The 17622-nt window shown below is 40.5% G+C and overlaps 1 protein-coding gene across 1 annotated transcript in view; it reads right to left on the bottom strand.

The window, feature by feature from the left end:
- The window catches only part of MYH15 (myosin heavy chain 15), a 165839-nt gene that overhangs the window by 143388 nt on the left and 4829 nt on the right, over window positions 1–17622 (bottom strand). The window contains 11 exon segments of the mRNA XM_054709813.1: window positions 3185–3231; window positions 3233–3278; window positions 3369–3432; window positions 6588–6680; window positions 8400–8496; window positions 9758–9791; window positions 10429–10527; window positions 10530–10553; window positions 10556–10583; window positions 11961–12116; window positions 15634–15740. Of these exon segments, the coding sequence (XP_054565788.1) occupies window positions 3185–3231; window positions 3233–3278; window positions 3369–3432; window positions 6588–6680; window positions 8400–8496; window positions 9758–9791; window positions 10429–10527; window positions 10530–10553; window positions 10556–10583; window positions 11961–12116; window positions 15634–15740 (795 nt within the window).

The raw sequence follows: 17622 nt of genomic DNA, 5'->3' as shown, positions 1-17622 counted from the left end.
ATTCCAGGCATTGTTTTACATGGTATCCTACACTCAATTTTGCTTTCTGCAAGGCTGAATGTTCTCCAAGATTCAGCTGTGTTCACTGTGAAAGAAGCAAAGCCAGCATTGGGCTGAAAAAAGTTCTGCATCCAGTGCCTCTGTGCCATGCCCCCCTCATCACCTGTTCCTCAGGTGTACATGTGCAGCTGCAGGGATTGTGCACTGCCCAGCCCCAGAGGGGACCATTCCCATAGTCTGCAGCTTGAATAGCATTCTCTGGAGTCAGTGCACATCTGCACAACCAACAGATCCTTGGCCCCACCAGAGGCCAGTGGGGAGAAAGCGAGTCAAGATAGACCAGTTCAAGAGACACCTCGTGGGTCAAAAGGTGGTATGGTCACTGAACATACTCCAGAATAGGAGGTCCAGATGCTGACAGTTTCATTCCCCAGAGGCATCCAGGCCACAGGAGACAGGCTCAGGTGCACCTCTTGGCAGGTTGCCAACAATGCAGAGCACTAGGCAGTGTCAAGGGTTCCAAGAGGCAAAGACATGCTTCCTGACCTCTCCTCCTGAAGTTCACACACTCTGTTGAATAGTCAAAATGTGTATAATGAATAAAGAGAAAGAAAAGAAAGAGCAAAAGGCAGATAGGTGCAGGACCAAGCTATACAGATGAAGGATTTCAAGGAGCCATGTCCGAGGGGACTGAGGGAGTGGCTTTAGCCACACCTGGAACAGAGGTCAGCCTTAACTGACAGGAAAGGAGAGAGGGGATGTTCAAGCCATGTGCAAGCAGACTAGGAGAGGGTTGGTTCTAGGGTAACTCATGACCCCATTTCCTCAGCTTCCTCAGGGTAAGCCTCTCTGGTGTGATTTTACGTACCTGATTCTTTTGTAGTGCACAAAAGCTCTTACTTTAGGAAATTTGGACTTAACCCTCTCGCTGCTAAGATATGCCCTCTTGTATCAATGCTCAGGTCACTCTGAAGTGTTTCTTTGGCAAACATGAATAAAAGGAGTTCCAAATGTTAAAATGTCCCAAAGGACAATTCATGTCAAAACAGGTGAATGGACATTCTCTAATTTGGACCAGCAGATGTCAGTCTTTGTGCAGTAATCAATCCAACAGCCCCCAGAGACTGAGCAAGATAAATGAATTCAGGGTAAGTATAAATTTTCTACGGCAGCCCAGACTTCAGACAGTTCTATTAGTAAACAGAGATACTCCAAAAAAATCTTTGCAGTCACTGCTGGTACCCACAATGGACCCTATGTGTCAGATGTCCTGCACAGCATAGACATTTGTATCAAGAATATTAGATTTGCAACTGCTAAGAATACCAAAAAGTTTGTTCCGGGTTTAGGTGGAAGGAAGGTGGGAAGGAGAAGAGCCGCTATTTTCATATCACTAATTACACCCACAGTGATAATAATTGTCCAGATTGCAGAGCTTTCCCCATCTGGCGAGGGCACTTTGGAGTGGAAGACCACATAGTAAGAACACTGCCAGACTTATGCCATGTGAATCTAAGCATAATGGGCTGAGGAATTGTTCCCCATCCGTTTACCCACCTGGATCTTTCATTTCATCCCATATCCACTCCTATGGGAGCACTGTTGTCCTCAGTAGCTTACATCATATGCAATACCTTTGAAGTCCAATAGCTTGTCATTCTCCCCTTCCAGTGACTCCCCATCACACTTAGAACAAAATGTAAAGTCTCTGCCATAGCCGGCAAGGTGCTGTGTGTCTGAATCCCACCTATGTAGCCCTACATTACCCTCTCCTCTCCACCACTCACAATGGCCATTTTCCTATCCCAAGAATAAACCAAATGCATTCTGCCTCAGGGCCTTTGCACTCCCTGTTCCCTCATCCTGGGACTCTATTCCTGAAAATCTTTGCCTACTTGCTCCCTCACCCATTTGGGTATCTGGGAAAATATTGCCTTCTCAGAAAGATTGTACCTGGCCATTCTATCTCAATATAACCACCCACTGTCCTACCAAATGCCACCCTACTTTACTTTTTTGTAGACCTACCATTCTCTGAAATTATATGTTAATTAATTTGCTTGTTACCTGCTTTCCACACTAGAATATAAACTCATAATGGCAAGAACCTGCCTATCTCATTTACTTTTCTGTCTTCCAAGCTTAAAAAGTAATGTCTAAGCACCCATATCGATCTCAAAATAAGTATTTTTGAAGGAATACTGGAAATTTATTCTTTTATTTCACAAGTTGCTTTTCTCTTTCTGTTCATGGCACTACTTTATCCTATTCAAATTACAAAACTTGGGAGTATTTTGACTCATAATTATCCCTCATTCTTAGTACCTTCAGTCATTGCCAAGACCTTTCTAGTCTTCCATGAATCCATCTCCTCCCTCCCCCACCCCCATTCCCTCAGACACTACCTTAGACAACTGTCTCATCATCTCATACCAGGATTATTTGCAATCACTTTCCTCTAGTGTTTCTACCTCCAATACATCCTGCCTATCATACCAGCCTAACTGTCATTGCCTTCAATATATCATGACCTCCTATTAACCCATTCCACCCCAATAACAAACATACACACAGACACACATGCTCACACACCCTCCCAACAACCTGAGTTTAGAAACCAATAGAATAAAATCTCCACTATTCCTCTAAGCAAATCTTTTCCCCAGTTAACCCTATCTCTGTTACCTGATTTTGCCTTGCCTTATCCTGACACTGTGCATACTCATTACTCTGATTAAGTCTCTTTCCTATTCTTCATATCCCAACCCAAATCTTCTTTATAAAACTTCCATTGACCACTACACACCATGATAATGTCTCCTACCTCTTGCCTTTTGTCCATAATACTCAACTGGTTCTAATTACTTAAGGGCTTAAATTATCTAATACTTTTTACACACACACACACACACACACACACACACACACACACACACACACGTTCATTTAACTTTATCCACCTCCAAACACTACCAAATTGAAAAAAAAAAAAGTTCTACCATTATTTTCTACCCATATAAAGTTATACAGCATAGGTTCTATAATTGGTTCAATTCCCTAAGTTTGGGGATGAATAAACTGAGTTATAAAGAGGCTAAGAGACTCTGGCTAAACAGAACTTTGCCAGGTCTGACTTCCATCTCTGGTTTTAGAATGACCCTCAGCTCCAGAATAATAGACTTACCATGAAGTTCTCTTTTTCCGGACAGAATCTGCTAGACTACATGGTAGATCCTCTCCAGGCTGCTGAAAAATCACCCAGGACTTTTCAAGCAAATCTGCAAGATGAGAAATGTATAAAAACACATATTTAGGTGATCTTGCAACACTGAGAAGAAAAGTGACTGGACAGCCTGATGGCCACTTACAGATGTCGATGTCTGCAGATGACAGCTTGCCTCTGGCACAAAAGTGCCTCCTGATGAATTTGCCCTAGGTGGACACAGAACACAGTCTCCTTTTGAAACAGCCCAAACAGTTATACACATTACTCACGGGGGAACTACTTCCCTAAAAGTTACAAAAAATAATAATACAGGCAACATGGTTCTGAGATAGCTCGAGCCAATGCCAGGAACGGCAGTGGTGTTGGATTCTAGTCTCAAATCTGCTGATTGCCAACTGTATGTTCTATGTGCATTACTGAATCTCTTTTGTATCAATGTTCTTATCTGAAAATGGGAAAATAATATCTACTTAGAAAATTCTTTCATTTATTCAACAAACATTCATTGAGTATCTACTATGATCCAGGAAACCTGCTAGGCACTGGCGATGCCACATTAGAAAAATAGATGTAGTCATTACTCTTCTAGATTCTAAGTGTAAACAACTAATGCAAGGGCTCTAATGTAGGAACATTGGGTATGTCTTAAAATAATTTTTTTAAGTGAGTTGAGCTGGAGTTTAGTGAGAAAAAGAAAAGGGGACAAAAAGCAGAGTCTGAGAGATAGATAGGCACTGGGCACCAAATCATGGAAACCACCTGGGCCCATGAAGGAGTAGGGTTTTAGTGTACGTGTGCTTGGGAGACAAAGGGAGCTTTTAAGCAGAGAAGTGACATGATCTATGTTTTAAAACACCACTTTGGCAAAAATACTAGATGGGACTCACTTCCTTCTCAATGAAAAGCTACTGACAGCATCTAGTGGGCCAGAAAGCCTGCCTGGAGGTGACAGAGCCTGTGCCCAGTGCATGCAGCAAAGAAGGCCAGCCAGTGGCAGCTAGGGCCTGCGGGGTGACGATGTTGGTGCTGGGCAGAGGTCTGCCTGTACAAGGAAGGGCCGCAACCTGGGAAGGGAAGGAGAGTGGCTGCTGAGAGGGGGACTGAACCAGTAATTTAAAAAACGTAGGAAAGTGGGACACACACACACACACACACACACACACACACACATACATACATAATGCATATATATGCATATGTACATTTATACATGTGTATACACATGCATACATAACTTCTAAAAATTTGACCTGGATTTTTAAATTTTTTGAATCCATTTTTCTCTCTTCCCTTCTCCTTTCTTTCCTTCCTTCCTTGCATTCATCTATCTTTGTTTATTCTTCTTCTCTACTTCTTTTTTTCTAGTCTTTCAACATTTTTCTTTTGTGTGTTTTTTTCCCATTGATTTCTTACCTTCTTATTTATCTTTCCACTTGATAGTCTTTCCTTTTTTCCTTTTCATATTCTTTTCTTTCTCTTACTCTTCTCTTTTAACTTCCTTTTTTCTCTCCTTCTCTTCCTTTCCCTCTCTTTTTCCCCTCCGGGTTTCTTCCTTTCACATATCAGCAGAAAATATCTTCATATTCTAACAAATCCCAAATCTAGTAGATGTTTTATGGACCAATATTAGCACCTGCTATGCAGCCAGACATTGCAAGTGGACCTAAGGCCTTGGGTGGAAGCTAGCCAAATCAGCAGGAAGCTATTATTTAAATATGCCCAGATACTCAAACAAGAAGCCTTCTGCAAATTTTCTTGTAAATTACATAGTTGCTCCCTGCCACACATTTTTGGCATAAAATGGTTTTGTGAAATTAGCTTTTGAAATCCAAATCCTTCTTCTATTATGCAACTGCTAATTATAAAAAACTACTTAATAAATACAGGGTGTCCAAAAAAAGTACACACATTTTTTAAAATATATTTTTATTGATTTCAGAGAGGGAGAGAGAGGTAGAAACATCAATGATGAGAGGGAATCATTGATCAGCTGCCTCATGTATGCCCCCTACTGGGGATCCAGCCTGCATGTGCCCTTGACTGGAATCAAACCCAGGACCCTTCAGTCCTCAGGCCGATGCTCTATCCACTGAGCCAACCCTGATAGGACTGTATACACATTTTAACAGCTAATAGCTCAATTGATGTTTCTTTCTTTTTAGATTCAACTCATTGTGCCTTTATAATTATTCAAAGTAGTATGCATTTTTGTGACATACAGTATTTTCTCCCAATAAAAAAAATGCTCAATAAAAAATGTGCAGGGGTAGAGGTGCCCGTAGGCAGGAATAGAAATAATAATTATAATAAGTAAATTAGAAAGTGCTTATTAAATTTATTTGTTATTAAAAATATAGGAAACTAGGAAGGAGAAAGGACTTTCAAATCTATAAAATATGGTAAAATATAAACCATTTTTTAGAATTTGCTGGGTAAGCTTCCTATGGGAACCCTGTTCAGAGTACTCTGGATGTTCAAGGCCAATCTGAGCATGAGAACTTTAGTCAGGATGTTCAAGGCCAAGTTGCCATAGTCAGGTACAAGGACACAGCAGTTTCACTGTATGCACTGCGCAGATGTGCCTTTCTGTAGCCCAAAGACTGATGTCATTATCTGGCAAAAAGCCTCTTTTGTCTAAGTTAGTATAAGGTATGTTACTGAACAGCCAGTAAGTGGCTACTGTTATGTGAGGCTGCCTGGTTGGACTACTTTGTGTAATAGCTCCTAGTTTTCTGAGGTGGCTTTTATGTAGGGCAGCTGCTTAGACGGGCTACTATGTTCATAGAGCTCCTATGTTGAAGGCTACTGTGTAGGAAAGATATAATGTTAACTAGCCTGTGTGCGGCTACTTTCTGGGACTTTACTTTGAAGAACTACTTTATCTGATGGCTCCTTGTTAGCAATGGCTACTTGGGCTACAATAGACTCTCTCATATAGCCACGACTTCTCATGTCTTCTCCGTCAAGAAGGTCCAGTCCCTGGCAGAGGGACTCAGAACCAACAGTTGGCATAGTGGAGCAGGATTCAAGGAGTGAGTACTCCAACAACTGGCACAACAAGCAGAGTCAAGGAGAAACTTACTCTATTGGTAATGGAAAGGAATTTGAAACTATTAAAATAAACATTTTCTTCCTGAAAGTGACAAAATAGTAGGAGCTTCTACTATTTCTATTTAGTTTTAATTGTCTTAATGATAATACTGGGTAGTTTTTTGGGGGAACCTAATGTTATAAACTTTAATCAAAGGACCTTCTTTAATGTGGTAGAAATTTTCTTCATGCCTATGTTCTCAGACATGAATTTTTCCACTTGCTTTAAAATTAAAGACTCTTATATACTGCTCTTATATATGTTACTTACAAAATAAGAGGAGTTGTCATTTCTCAAGGTTTTGGCATTTCCAAATACTTCCAAGATAGGATTCACTTGTTTGATTTGATCTTCTAAAGTCCCCTGAGATACAGGTAAGAGAAGTACAGGTGATGAAGCTTTTAGCAGAATTCTGTCATGTGGCAAGCCCTCTATCCCCAGGCCAATTTTCATCTTGGCTTTGATAGCAAGGAGTCAAAGCTGCTTCCAAATTTGGTGATGAAATGTTATTTTGGAAAGGGAACTCAGAAAAATAGATGGATGAAGCGTCTGACAATATAAAATGCCCCTATGAATATATGTGGGAGCTCATTTATCAGCAATGCTTCTCTTTTGGTTGGTATTGGCCTGAGTAGGAAACAAAAATGGATATTTTATAGAATGAACAACAAATACCATGGCCTAATTTTAAACTTCATTTCATATATTTCCCCCCATTGTTAATCTCCCTCTCTTCTCATCTAATCCTCATGCCTGCCATTTTCTTCTAAAATGGCATTATTAAATTATATGTTTCTTGGCTACCATTTCTACATAATCTAGAAGTCCATGTCAAGCAAAGACTTGTAATGGTATTGACCTTGAATTTTAATCATGTGTGCTCAGGCTGAAGGGCCAAAGCAGGTCATCTACACAGAGCAAGTCTGAATGACCACTCAGCACCCTAATTGCAATGGTTTTTGTCTTTAAGTCTCAAAAGCCTATTTTATGGTGTTATATGGTATTCAAGAATTTATAGGTTTGCAAATACTATATCCCTTGTAAAATATCATGGGTGCATTATCCTTTGAATAAGTAAAAGGACTATATGAGCAAAGATTTTTATAAAAATGTTATGTACTATGTATTGTGTTGTATATTATCATAAGGTGAAATGGCTACACCAAACAAACAAATGCATGCCAAACAACCTAAAATGCATGCAAAAATGAAGTTATATCTAATAGTGTCCAATGACACCTAAAGAAATCAATCAAATTCAGGAATTCACTGATTGGACAAGAAACTTTTCATGGTTCGAAAACTGAACCAGTTTTGCTATTTTGATATACTTCTTACTTTGTAAAAACAGCAGAAAACAACCAGGATTGAATTTAAAAAGCAAAATAACAATGTCAGACAGAAAGATGTGAGGCTCTAACAGCTCAATAACTCGTTGATTTTGAGTTCCACTCGGTATTATCTAATTTTGTTTTGCACACCAACTCTTGTGACCTAGTTATCCTCAAATTATTATAAAGCCCATAAACCTGTTAATGAAGCTAAACAAAGTAAGCAAAATGAAAAATCACCAAGGATACAGATAATTAAATAGAGAAGTAAAGTTTTTCAGAACCCAGAATGTGATTAGGTTGAGGGGATATTCATCAGATGTTAGAGTTAATCCAGATGTTAGTGGCAAAGGAAGCAGACTTCTGTTGGCGCATATTTCTGGGAGTCTGATTGCTCACTAGAGCTAAAGGAATTCAGAAATATCAAAAATCGCCATTCAAGGCACTGATGACCCTAGCATTTATTGAATGTGGTTTGTATCTTAAGTGCCTATTTTTCAGAGGGTCCAATCAACAAAGAGTTGCCCTTTGAAGCAAATTATGTAATTTTATGTTTTGGGGCTATTGGTTTGGAGCCATTAATGATTCTCTCAAGAGGCAAAGACAAAATGGGGAAAATGACTTTTCCATAGTCGTCTAATTGTTCTTTGGTTCTTCTCCCTTCTTTTTCCCTATAAGTAGACATGGCACAGCTTCTGTGACCAGTGGGTAGGGCCACTTCATCTTTCTGCCAAGGTATGTGAATACTTACCAGCTTTTCCTTAGATTCACTCTTGGTTGCTATGGTGGCAAAATACCAGATAATGTGTTTTGTGTTCACAGTCTTTCCAGCACCAGATTCTCCTTTACTACAGGAAATTCAGTGACACAGTTAACTGGTTCAGATTAAAAATGCAATGAAAGTTAAATAATTTCAACCACATAGGCTAAGGCAAGAAGGGAAAGTTTTATGGAAAAGTGGAACTTAAGAGGGGACTTGAAGGAGATGTAGACATTTCATTTGTTGGTAGAACAGGAAGGACATCTCAGGCTGGAAAAACATCATTAGCAAAAATCTGGAAAGATCAAAGACATTTATAAAAACAAGAAGCCTATTCCTCGTGGTCCTGTTAACAAAAAGCTTGAGTGCCTCTACTACTTAGAGATAGGTCTTCTCATTACCAGCTGTTTCAGAGATTTTCATATATTGAGGCTACCAGTTGGCCAGATCCAACCATCTCCTTCAGAAGAGGGCCTACCAGTCACTTCACCAGGCAGCTTCAGACTTCCCTTTTACCTTTGGTAACCAGCTAACGTGGTAATGTGGGGAGAACACAATGATAAATGTACAGCCTCATCACCCAAAGTGTCACGGGATCAAGGTCTGCCTTTCCCCAAGTGAAATTTAAGAACATAGTCTATCCTCTCTGCAAAGGGCTGAACTCTACCTTCCATTTCAGCTCTAAGATTCTGGGATGCTATTACTTTTCTTGGCAAGAGCTGAAGCCAATGGAGACCTCAACACGTGAGGTGCATCACCATTGCATAGGATGACCAGGGACTCGAGCCCTTCACTGCCCCATGAGTCTCAGCCTGTCCCCTCTGCCACCAGTAACACTTCACCTGGCCAGTGCATGCTCTTCCCATCAAAACTAACATACAATATGGTATCAGTGAATGCTTTCCTTCCGTCCTCTTCCCTCCAAGCCTCACCATCTTTGGGCTCCTACTACTTAATATACCTTGGCCGGCCCCAATCAGGCTGCCATAGCAGCAGGTTATCTGTTCCTAGGTCATCGCATTGGAGTTTTATAGTCTCTCTGCCTAATTAGCCGGTCCAGACCTTTGTGAAAATGATTAATTGGATAGGAGCTGTCTCTATTAAGAAGGTGATTAAAGCCAGTGTGTGCAATGTGGGCTCTCAGGGATCTCCTGAATGATGGAGGCAGCCTGGCTGGCACCCCATGTGGAGTCATTTCCTGGGTACCATATTCCTTCCCAGAACATAGTCCGTATCTAAAGAGCAAACAGTTCATAGGCAGCTAATGTGTGTTTTATTTCCAGGGAAGTGGAGGAGTCCGTTTCCAGTGGAACTCTCACTGCTGGCCAAAAGGAAAAGGCAAGGCAAACACTTGTGTGAAGACTCCAGACTGATTCTCTCCATCTGAAAAACAGGAGAAAATGTCAGAACATCCTTTTGCAAAGCTTCTATGTTTTGGCATAAAATTAGTAAAAATTTCCTTGGTTGCAATTTGAAGTCAGATACAAGGAAAGGGATTTTCTCTGTATATGGTTAGGGCACGGTGGGGGGCGGGGGTGAGTCCATTTAAATAGTGCAGAGTAAAACATATTTTTTTCCTGCACTTATGTATGGCAGTCATAAGAACATATAAATTCTAGGCCTATTTTCTTGTTCCAAATACAAACGGCAACTGACTAATGGTTGACATTTTTGACATTTTTAAGCCTTTTAAGAAGCATGGTGTAATAATAGCTGCAGAAAAACTGCTTTACGCCAGAAACTCTGGCAGGCCATCTACAGGGGGCTCACTCTGAGCCAGCCACTGGGCCGAGCATTTTCAATGCTTTACCTCACTTAATTTGATGTGTGAGCTAATGTCCTCATAACCCTAGGAGGTAGGCTTTATTTTGCCCACGTTTCATCCAGAAGGAAAAGGAGGCTTCAAGTGATTAGGTAGCTGTAAAGGCCACGCTCTCCTCACAATGCCTGCACGTCTCTCGGTGACACTGAAAAGTGGATCAGATATTTTTACCTTTCGTTTTGTAGGGCAGCCACTTACTGTGAAGCGTATCCTGAAAGGCGTTCTCGGCAACACCGAAGATGTGAGGGGGCCCCTCTGATCGCCTCAGCCCTTTGTAGGAAGCCGCCACTTCTTTTGATGCACTGGAAGCCACTGGTGGGGCTTATGCTCACACAGAAGAGACCCGAACAGGTCTGAGGGAAGTTCAGACAAGATTTCAGAAAACAGGTTAGAAATACTTCCAGGCTTATCAGCTTTTTCACTGTCAGGTAACATTTGCTTGAATATTTACTTGTAAAAACACTGAAAGGAGAGAGCTTGTGGATTCTCGCAGAGAAGGGAGTCCTAACAGGCCGAGGTAGAACCAGGTTAGAGTGACAGCAGGCCCTGGGATCACCTCTTCCCCGCAGACAGCCTAACTGCTAACATGTCTGACACAAACACCTTTCGGACAGAGAAGATGCTAACCAACAGCTGGCCTGCAGATTTTGCAGGCATTTGAAGCCAGACGGAATCTGGGCCTCAGCAAGATTAGGAACCTGATGTTTAAGGCATTGAAGGGAAATAGCTCACGGGAGTCACTCAGTCACTGTAATGGTTATGGCCACAAAAGATATGTCCATGTCCTAATCCCAGGACCTATGAGTATGATCTTATTTGGAAAAAAGATCTTAGCATATATAATTAAGTTAAGGATCTCAAGATGATATCTGGGTGGGCCTTAAATCCAGTGGCTGGTGTCCTTATAAGGACAGAGGAGAAGGCGACGTGAAGATGGAAGCAGAGATTGGAGTGATACGACCACAAGGAATGCCAATAGCCACCAGAAACAGAAAGAGGCAAGGAATGATTCTCAGCTAAAGGCTCTGGGGGGTGGCGACTCTGCTGATTTGATTTTGGACTCTGGCCTCTAGAACGGTGACAGAATAAATTTCTGTTGTTTTGAGACTCTCAGTTTGTGGTAATTTTGTTACAGCATCCCAGGGAAACTAATACAGTTACACAGTAAGTCAACCAGCCAAGGAGCAAGCTGGCTGCATGTCAAGGTTTCTCTAGTAATGGATCCCAAATGCCATCACTGTAACCTAATGTGCTCTGCACTGCTTCTGCTGAGTAGGTGTTGAGTAAATAAAAAAATCTCAGCAATCAACCATCATCAATTTAATGATGGGAAAAAAAACACACCCCACAATATTCCATTTATTGAGCACTTACTAGGTATTAGGCACTGAACTACATTCTTTTACTAAATTCTCTAAGCTACCCTGGAGAGACAGGCATTATTATCCCACTTTACTGTAACAGTGACTTCAAGAAGATAAGAAACTTAACCAGTAAGTGACAGAGCTGGCATTTGGACACTGGTCTATCAGCTCTAAGCCTCATGCTTTTACTTCAGCTCTACAACTTCTGGGAAGGGATATTAATACCGACAAAATAAAAGTGGGGCATTCCTCAAGGATTATCTCCATGTGACTATGCTTAAATTTGATGATATCATTTTCACCTAAGAGAGGACTGGGACATTGCCAATATGAGTGCCAACATAATACATATTTCAGCAATAAAGCATATATAGGAATGTAGATCACTCAGTGGCCATGGCACCCCTTCAAGATATGTAGCACATCAGCTTGACTCAGGTGAGTCAGCATGGCCATGTCTTCAACCACGTCGAACTGTGGAGGATTCATCTGCTGAACTTCCTCCTCCTTGACATTCAGACTCTGCAGAGAGAAAAATTTAAGATATATTTCTCTATTTTTTTCTATGCTTATTTATTTTGCCATGTAGAGCAAAGAATTTTCAAGTCAAGAAAAAGATGGGGCCAGAAGAAGTTAAACCAACCCTAATGGAAGAAACAGGTGCTCCTCTTGTCCATGCTTTTTTTCTTGCCCAAAGAGGAAGTTTAAGAAAGTGTTTTTGTTGAATCAAAATGTTCTAAATTGCATTTCCCTAATCCGACAGCTCCTCACCAACTCTGATTGCCTCTGAGAGTACACATATCATCGTATGTATGATTTGGCCCCTCAAAATGTCCCAACATATTAGTAGCCTGGAGGTTTAGAAATAAACAAGGAGGAAGATTCACCCTTTCAGACTTAGTTCAAGATGTATCCTCTTTCCCATACCTTCACCAACACACACACCCCAGTTTGTTTTTGTAAAGTCTTTTACCGTATATACATCTGGAGAATGTGTTCAGAACAGGCAACCCTCTCATCTGGATGCCTAATATAATTGAGTTAGACACCACAAGGGTAATGAAGACACAGATTAGGAGAAAATATTTGCAACTCATATATCTGATAAGGGACTTGTGTCCAGAATATATAAAGAATTATTCCAACCCAATAACAAAAAAGCAACAAGCTAATTAAAATGGGCTAAGGGCTTGAATAGACATTTCTGTAAAGAAGATATACAAATGGCCTATAAGGATGTGAAAAGATGCAACATTATTCATTAGGAAAATACAAATAAAGTCACATTAAAATACTACTTCACACCCACTAGAATGGCTAATAATAAAAAGTAGATCATAACATGTGTTGGTGAAGATGTAAAGAAATTACAACACTTATACATGCTGGTGGGAATATAAAATGATGCAGCTGCTTTGGAAAACAGTTAGGCAGTTCCCCATAAAGCTAAACATAGAAGTTACCATATGACCCAGCAGTTCACTCCTAAGTAGATACCAAAGAGAAATTACAGTACAAAAACTTGCACATTCATTTTCATGGCAACATAATAGCCAAAACAAACCCAAATGTCCATTAACTGATGAATGAATAAACAAAATGTGGTATATTCATACTATGGAATTTTATTCAGCTATAAAAAGGAATGAAACACAGACACATGCTACAACATGAATGAACCTCAAAACCATTATACTAAGTGAAAAAAGCTAGACACAAATGATCATATGTTGTATGATCCTATTTTTTTTTAAATGCCAAAATCAGCAAATCTACAGAGAAAGAAAGTAGATCAGTGGGTGCCTGGGGTAATTGAGGGGAGACAGGGGACTGACTGCTAATGGGTATAAGATTTCTTTGGGGTATGATGAAAATATTCTAAAATTAGATTATGGTGATGTTTGCACGATTCTTTAAATATACTAGAAACTTTGGGATTGTATACTTTAAAGAGGTGAACTACACTGAATGGCCAGATTATTATGATCTCTGAACACATAATAATCTGGCCACTCAGTGTATATCCTATATAATAAAAGGCTAATATGTAAATTGTCCCCTCGACCAGGAGTTCGACCAGCAGGCAGGCTGGCCAACCGCCCATGTCCCCTCCCCCTGGCCAGACCCCACCCATGCACGAATTCATGCACCAGGCCTCTAATATATATATACTGAGTGGCCAGATTATTATGCGTTCAGAGATCATAATCTGTCCACTCAGTGTATATGGTATATAAATATCTTTATAAGTTGTTTTTAAAAAGTTGGTATGAGCAATGATGGAAAAGAGACATTCAAATCTACATTTTTTTTTCTTTTAATAAGAGATTGTCTCAAGGCCAAATGGTCTTAATTGAGTCTTTCTGTTTCCTTATGCAGGACATTCTGAATTTTCCTTTGCCTACCTATTTATATTCTTGTTGATAAGGGTCACATTCCTCCCCTAATTCCATTAGTGAGTTATACAAAAGTCTACCTAATTTGGATTTTTTTTATGTCCAGATACTGTTAGGAAGGCATATCAAGACACCATTAGTAATAATTTGAGTGGACTCCAGACATTTACAATTTTTTATTTTTTAAAGATTTCAGTTTGCCATATACGAGTACAAAATTTTATTAACAAACTAACAACATTCCTTTTTTTAATATATATTTTTTATTGATTTCGGAGAGGAAGGGAGAGGGAGAAAGAGAGATAGAAACATCAATGATGAGAGAGAATCATTGAATGGCTGCCTCCTTGCATGCCCCCTACTGGGATTGAGCCCACAATCTGGGCATGTGCCCTTGACCGGAATCGAACCCAAGACCGTTCAGTCTACAGGCCGACGCTCTATCCACTGAGCCAAACCAACTAGGGCAGACATTTACAATTTAAATGGCAATGCTTTTGATCGTAAATTGTCCAAGTACAAAGATAAGGCTGTGAAAGACAAACTTTCTAATGATTATGCCTGTTTGTTAAAGGATGCTATAGGATATTGTACCTTTTTGTTATGCAGTTGGGGCAGAAGTGGAAGGATATTGGAGAAGTGAATTAAGGGCAGGGAATCATCTGTAAAATCTACAAGGAGGTATTCACACAAGTCAGGACAGAAATAGGGCTCCACTCACTGCCATGGGGCTGGCAGACAACCTGAGGTCAGTGATGTAGGCAAAGGTTCTGAGTGGGCCATCTCAGTATCACCCTGCTGCTCTGAATGCTTTAGTGACAGGGAGAGGGGTTGGGACTGTTAACAAGCCTTACTACATATGCCCTGTATGACCCCTTACAGTCTAGCTTATGCCCTAACACTTGCCCCAACCTTCTCTATCAGAGGTCATAAGGGACCTCCTAATTCTGAAATGCAAGGCTTTCTCCAAGTCCTAAATCTCCTAGCATTCAACATTACTGACCATCCCCACATCTCTTGGCTTCTCTGACACTGTGCTATTCTTATTCAAATTACCCCTTTTTCTTGATCCCTTAAACATAATTGCTTCGTAGTGCCTTCGGTCACTATTCACTCCAGGGGACACCTTTATAAAAAAAAAAAAAACTTTAAAAAATCATCTAGAAAAAGATGCATAGTAAACTGAAAACAAACAAACAAACAAAAAATAACAAAACAACAAAACAACAAAACAAAACTTGAAACATTGATGAAAGAAGTTGTGAGTTCCAGAGTCAATGATCTTGACAACAGCTATGGGTTCACTCTGATTTACTCAATGTTTGTCATTAAATCTTTTGTTGCTGTTAATACTCCCCCAAAGGTATTTTTTCCATTGATTTTTAGGCACACCAATTGGGGCCAGGAATTGAATCCATGACACTTCCATGCACAGGCCAATGCTCTAACCAGTGAGAACACCAGCCAGGGCTGTCATAAAATCTTTGGTAGTGAGTGGACAAGATTCTTAAAGATAAATGAGGTTTCCTAAGGTTATCAGTGCTACCTCCTACAACAGATTCTTAATTACATTATTAAAGAAAATATTATTTTATTAAATTGAGAAACTAGTCATTCCTGAGATAAAATAATGATTGCTTTACCTTTCCATCTGTTGTCTCAACAATTATTTTGCCATCATCTCCACTCCCCTTAACCTCAGCCTCAACGTAAGTGTTCTTGCTATCATGAATCCAGCATTTCTTCTTCTCTATAGAGGAAAAAAATATGGATTACACGCAAAATATGTTAGACACTTTCATACTGATAGGTATGACCTTGTTTCTGCTAATTCTGCTTGTTGACTCAGAATCATCAAATAGGTAATTGCAAAGATCAATAAAATTATGAAAGGTTATCCTGAAAAACATCCACACAATGACTGTGTAGGAACAAGAAACATTTCAGCAAGCAGAGGTTGGGAGCATCATACGCCATTTTGCTACCAGAAATTTCCCTGCTCAAAGCTTACCTACTCCTCCCAACCCCAGCACTTACCTTCTTCTCACAGCCCCAGATCCTGGGAAATTGTCTAGGTGCTTTGACCCTTCCCAGCTCTCCTCCAAAAACTGCACTCAGAAAGGTCTGGTTACAACTTAGTGAAAATCTGGGTTAGTAGTCATGTCTGTCCTTTAGGATTTCTTTAGCCCGTAATTGTTGTTTTTTAAATTCTCACATGAAGATATTTTTCCATTGATTTTCAGAGAGTGGAAGAGAGAGGGAAAGAGAGAAACATCGATGTGAGAGAAACACATCAATTGGTTGCTCCCTGCACTCACCCCAACCAGGGCCCGAGCTGGGGAGGAGCCTGCAACCGAGGTACATGCCCTTGATTGGAATCAAACCTGGACCCTTCAGTCCACAGACCAATGCTCTATCCACTGAGCCAAAGAGGCTAGGGCTAGCCCTTAGTTTTAATTTTGGAATGAAAGCCTGCCAAGGGAATTACATGCTAGAATTGGAGGGGGAAGGTTGAGGAGAGAGAACATGGGGTTATATCTGTCATGCAGCATAACTGGTTCTGATCATTTTTCCCATGTATTATTTTTCTCTTCTCAGTCTCCTCATGATCCCAAGACCCATCCAAGCAAAGTAGCCCTCCACAAAACAATTAACCAATAAGAGGTTTCTGGTACAATGAGGCAGAATTTCATACACACCTGAGGCAGCTTCTCAAGATCTTTGCCACCTGAGACAGATAGCCAGGGAAGATGAATGAGAAACAGACTTAAAGCAAAGTGAGTCTTACCAGAAGCTCACAGAAATCTCCTGTTACAGCTTCTCAAGTAGATAGCATTTGGCTGGAAGGGGGAAATCTGACCTCGTGGCACAGATGAAACCTTGCTGCAACCATGGTGGTAACACCAACTTTGTCACCACCACCTCTGCTGACACATGAATTACAAAAGCTTCTAGTCTGAAGGCTTCAGGACAGGGCTCTCACCAGATGCCCAAGAGGTGGGAAACAGACTTTGGGACAGAATGTGTGAGAAGGAGGTGAAGTTGGGCAACATTCTTTTGCTCACTACTTTCTTACCTTCACCATCGACACTGTGCTCCCTTCTCCGGTTCCCTGATTGCAACCAATTCATCACTAAAACTGCTGGGCCAGAAGATTTTTTTATTCTTAGTTGACTGATTTTGTATTTGCTTCTACTTGTTATTTGCATTTTAAATACTGGGCTTGCATTGTATCTATTCTTTTGGACTCATTTTGCAAAAACGGATCTTGCTTTGTGTTATTTCTATGAAAACAGGCTTGTTTATGAAAAGCACCCATTTTGCATACATATTGTATATTTAAGGTAAATACACTGTATTTTAAACCAAATGTTTTCACTTGGAAAAAAACATGGCTATCACCTGGCACAGATTCTTCCCTTCGCGCCCCCCCCCCCCCCCCCACCTTTTTTTCTTTTTAAAGAAAAAGAACCAAAGGAAAGAGATTAAGAAAGTTGCCCAGCTCTGGCTGGTTTGGCTCAGTGGATAGAGTGCCAACTGCAGACAGAAGGGTCCCAGGTTTAATTCTGGTTGGGGACAGGTACCTGAATTACATGCTCAGTCCCTGGGCCTCGTGGGGTATTTGTGGGAGG

Source organism: Eptesicus fuscus, chromosome 3 (assembly GCF_027574615.1).
Source record: "Eptesicus fuscus isolate TK198812 chromosome 3, DD_ASM_mEF_20220401, whole genome shotgun sequence".
In the NCBI taxonomy this organism is placed as follows: Eukaryota; Metazoa; Chordata; class Mammalia; order Chiroptera; family Vespertilionidae; genus Eptesicus; species Eptesicus fuscus.
This window is presented reverse-complemented; position numbering and strand designations above follow the sequence as displayed.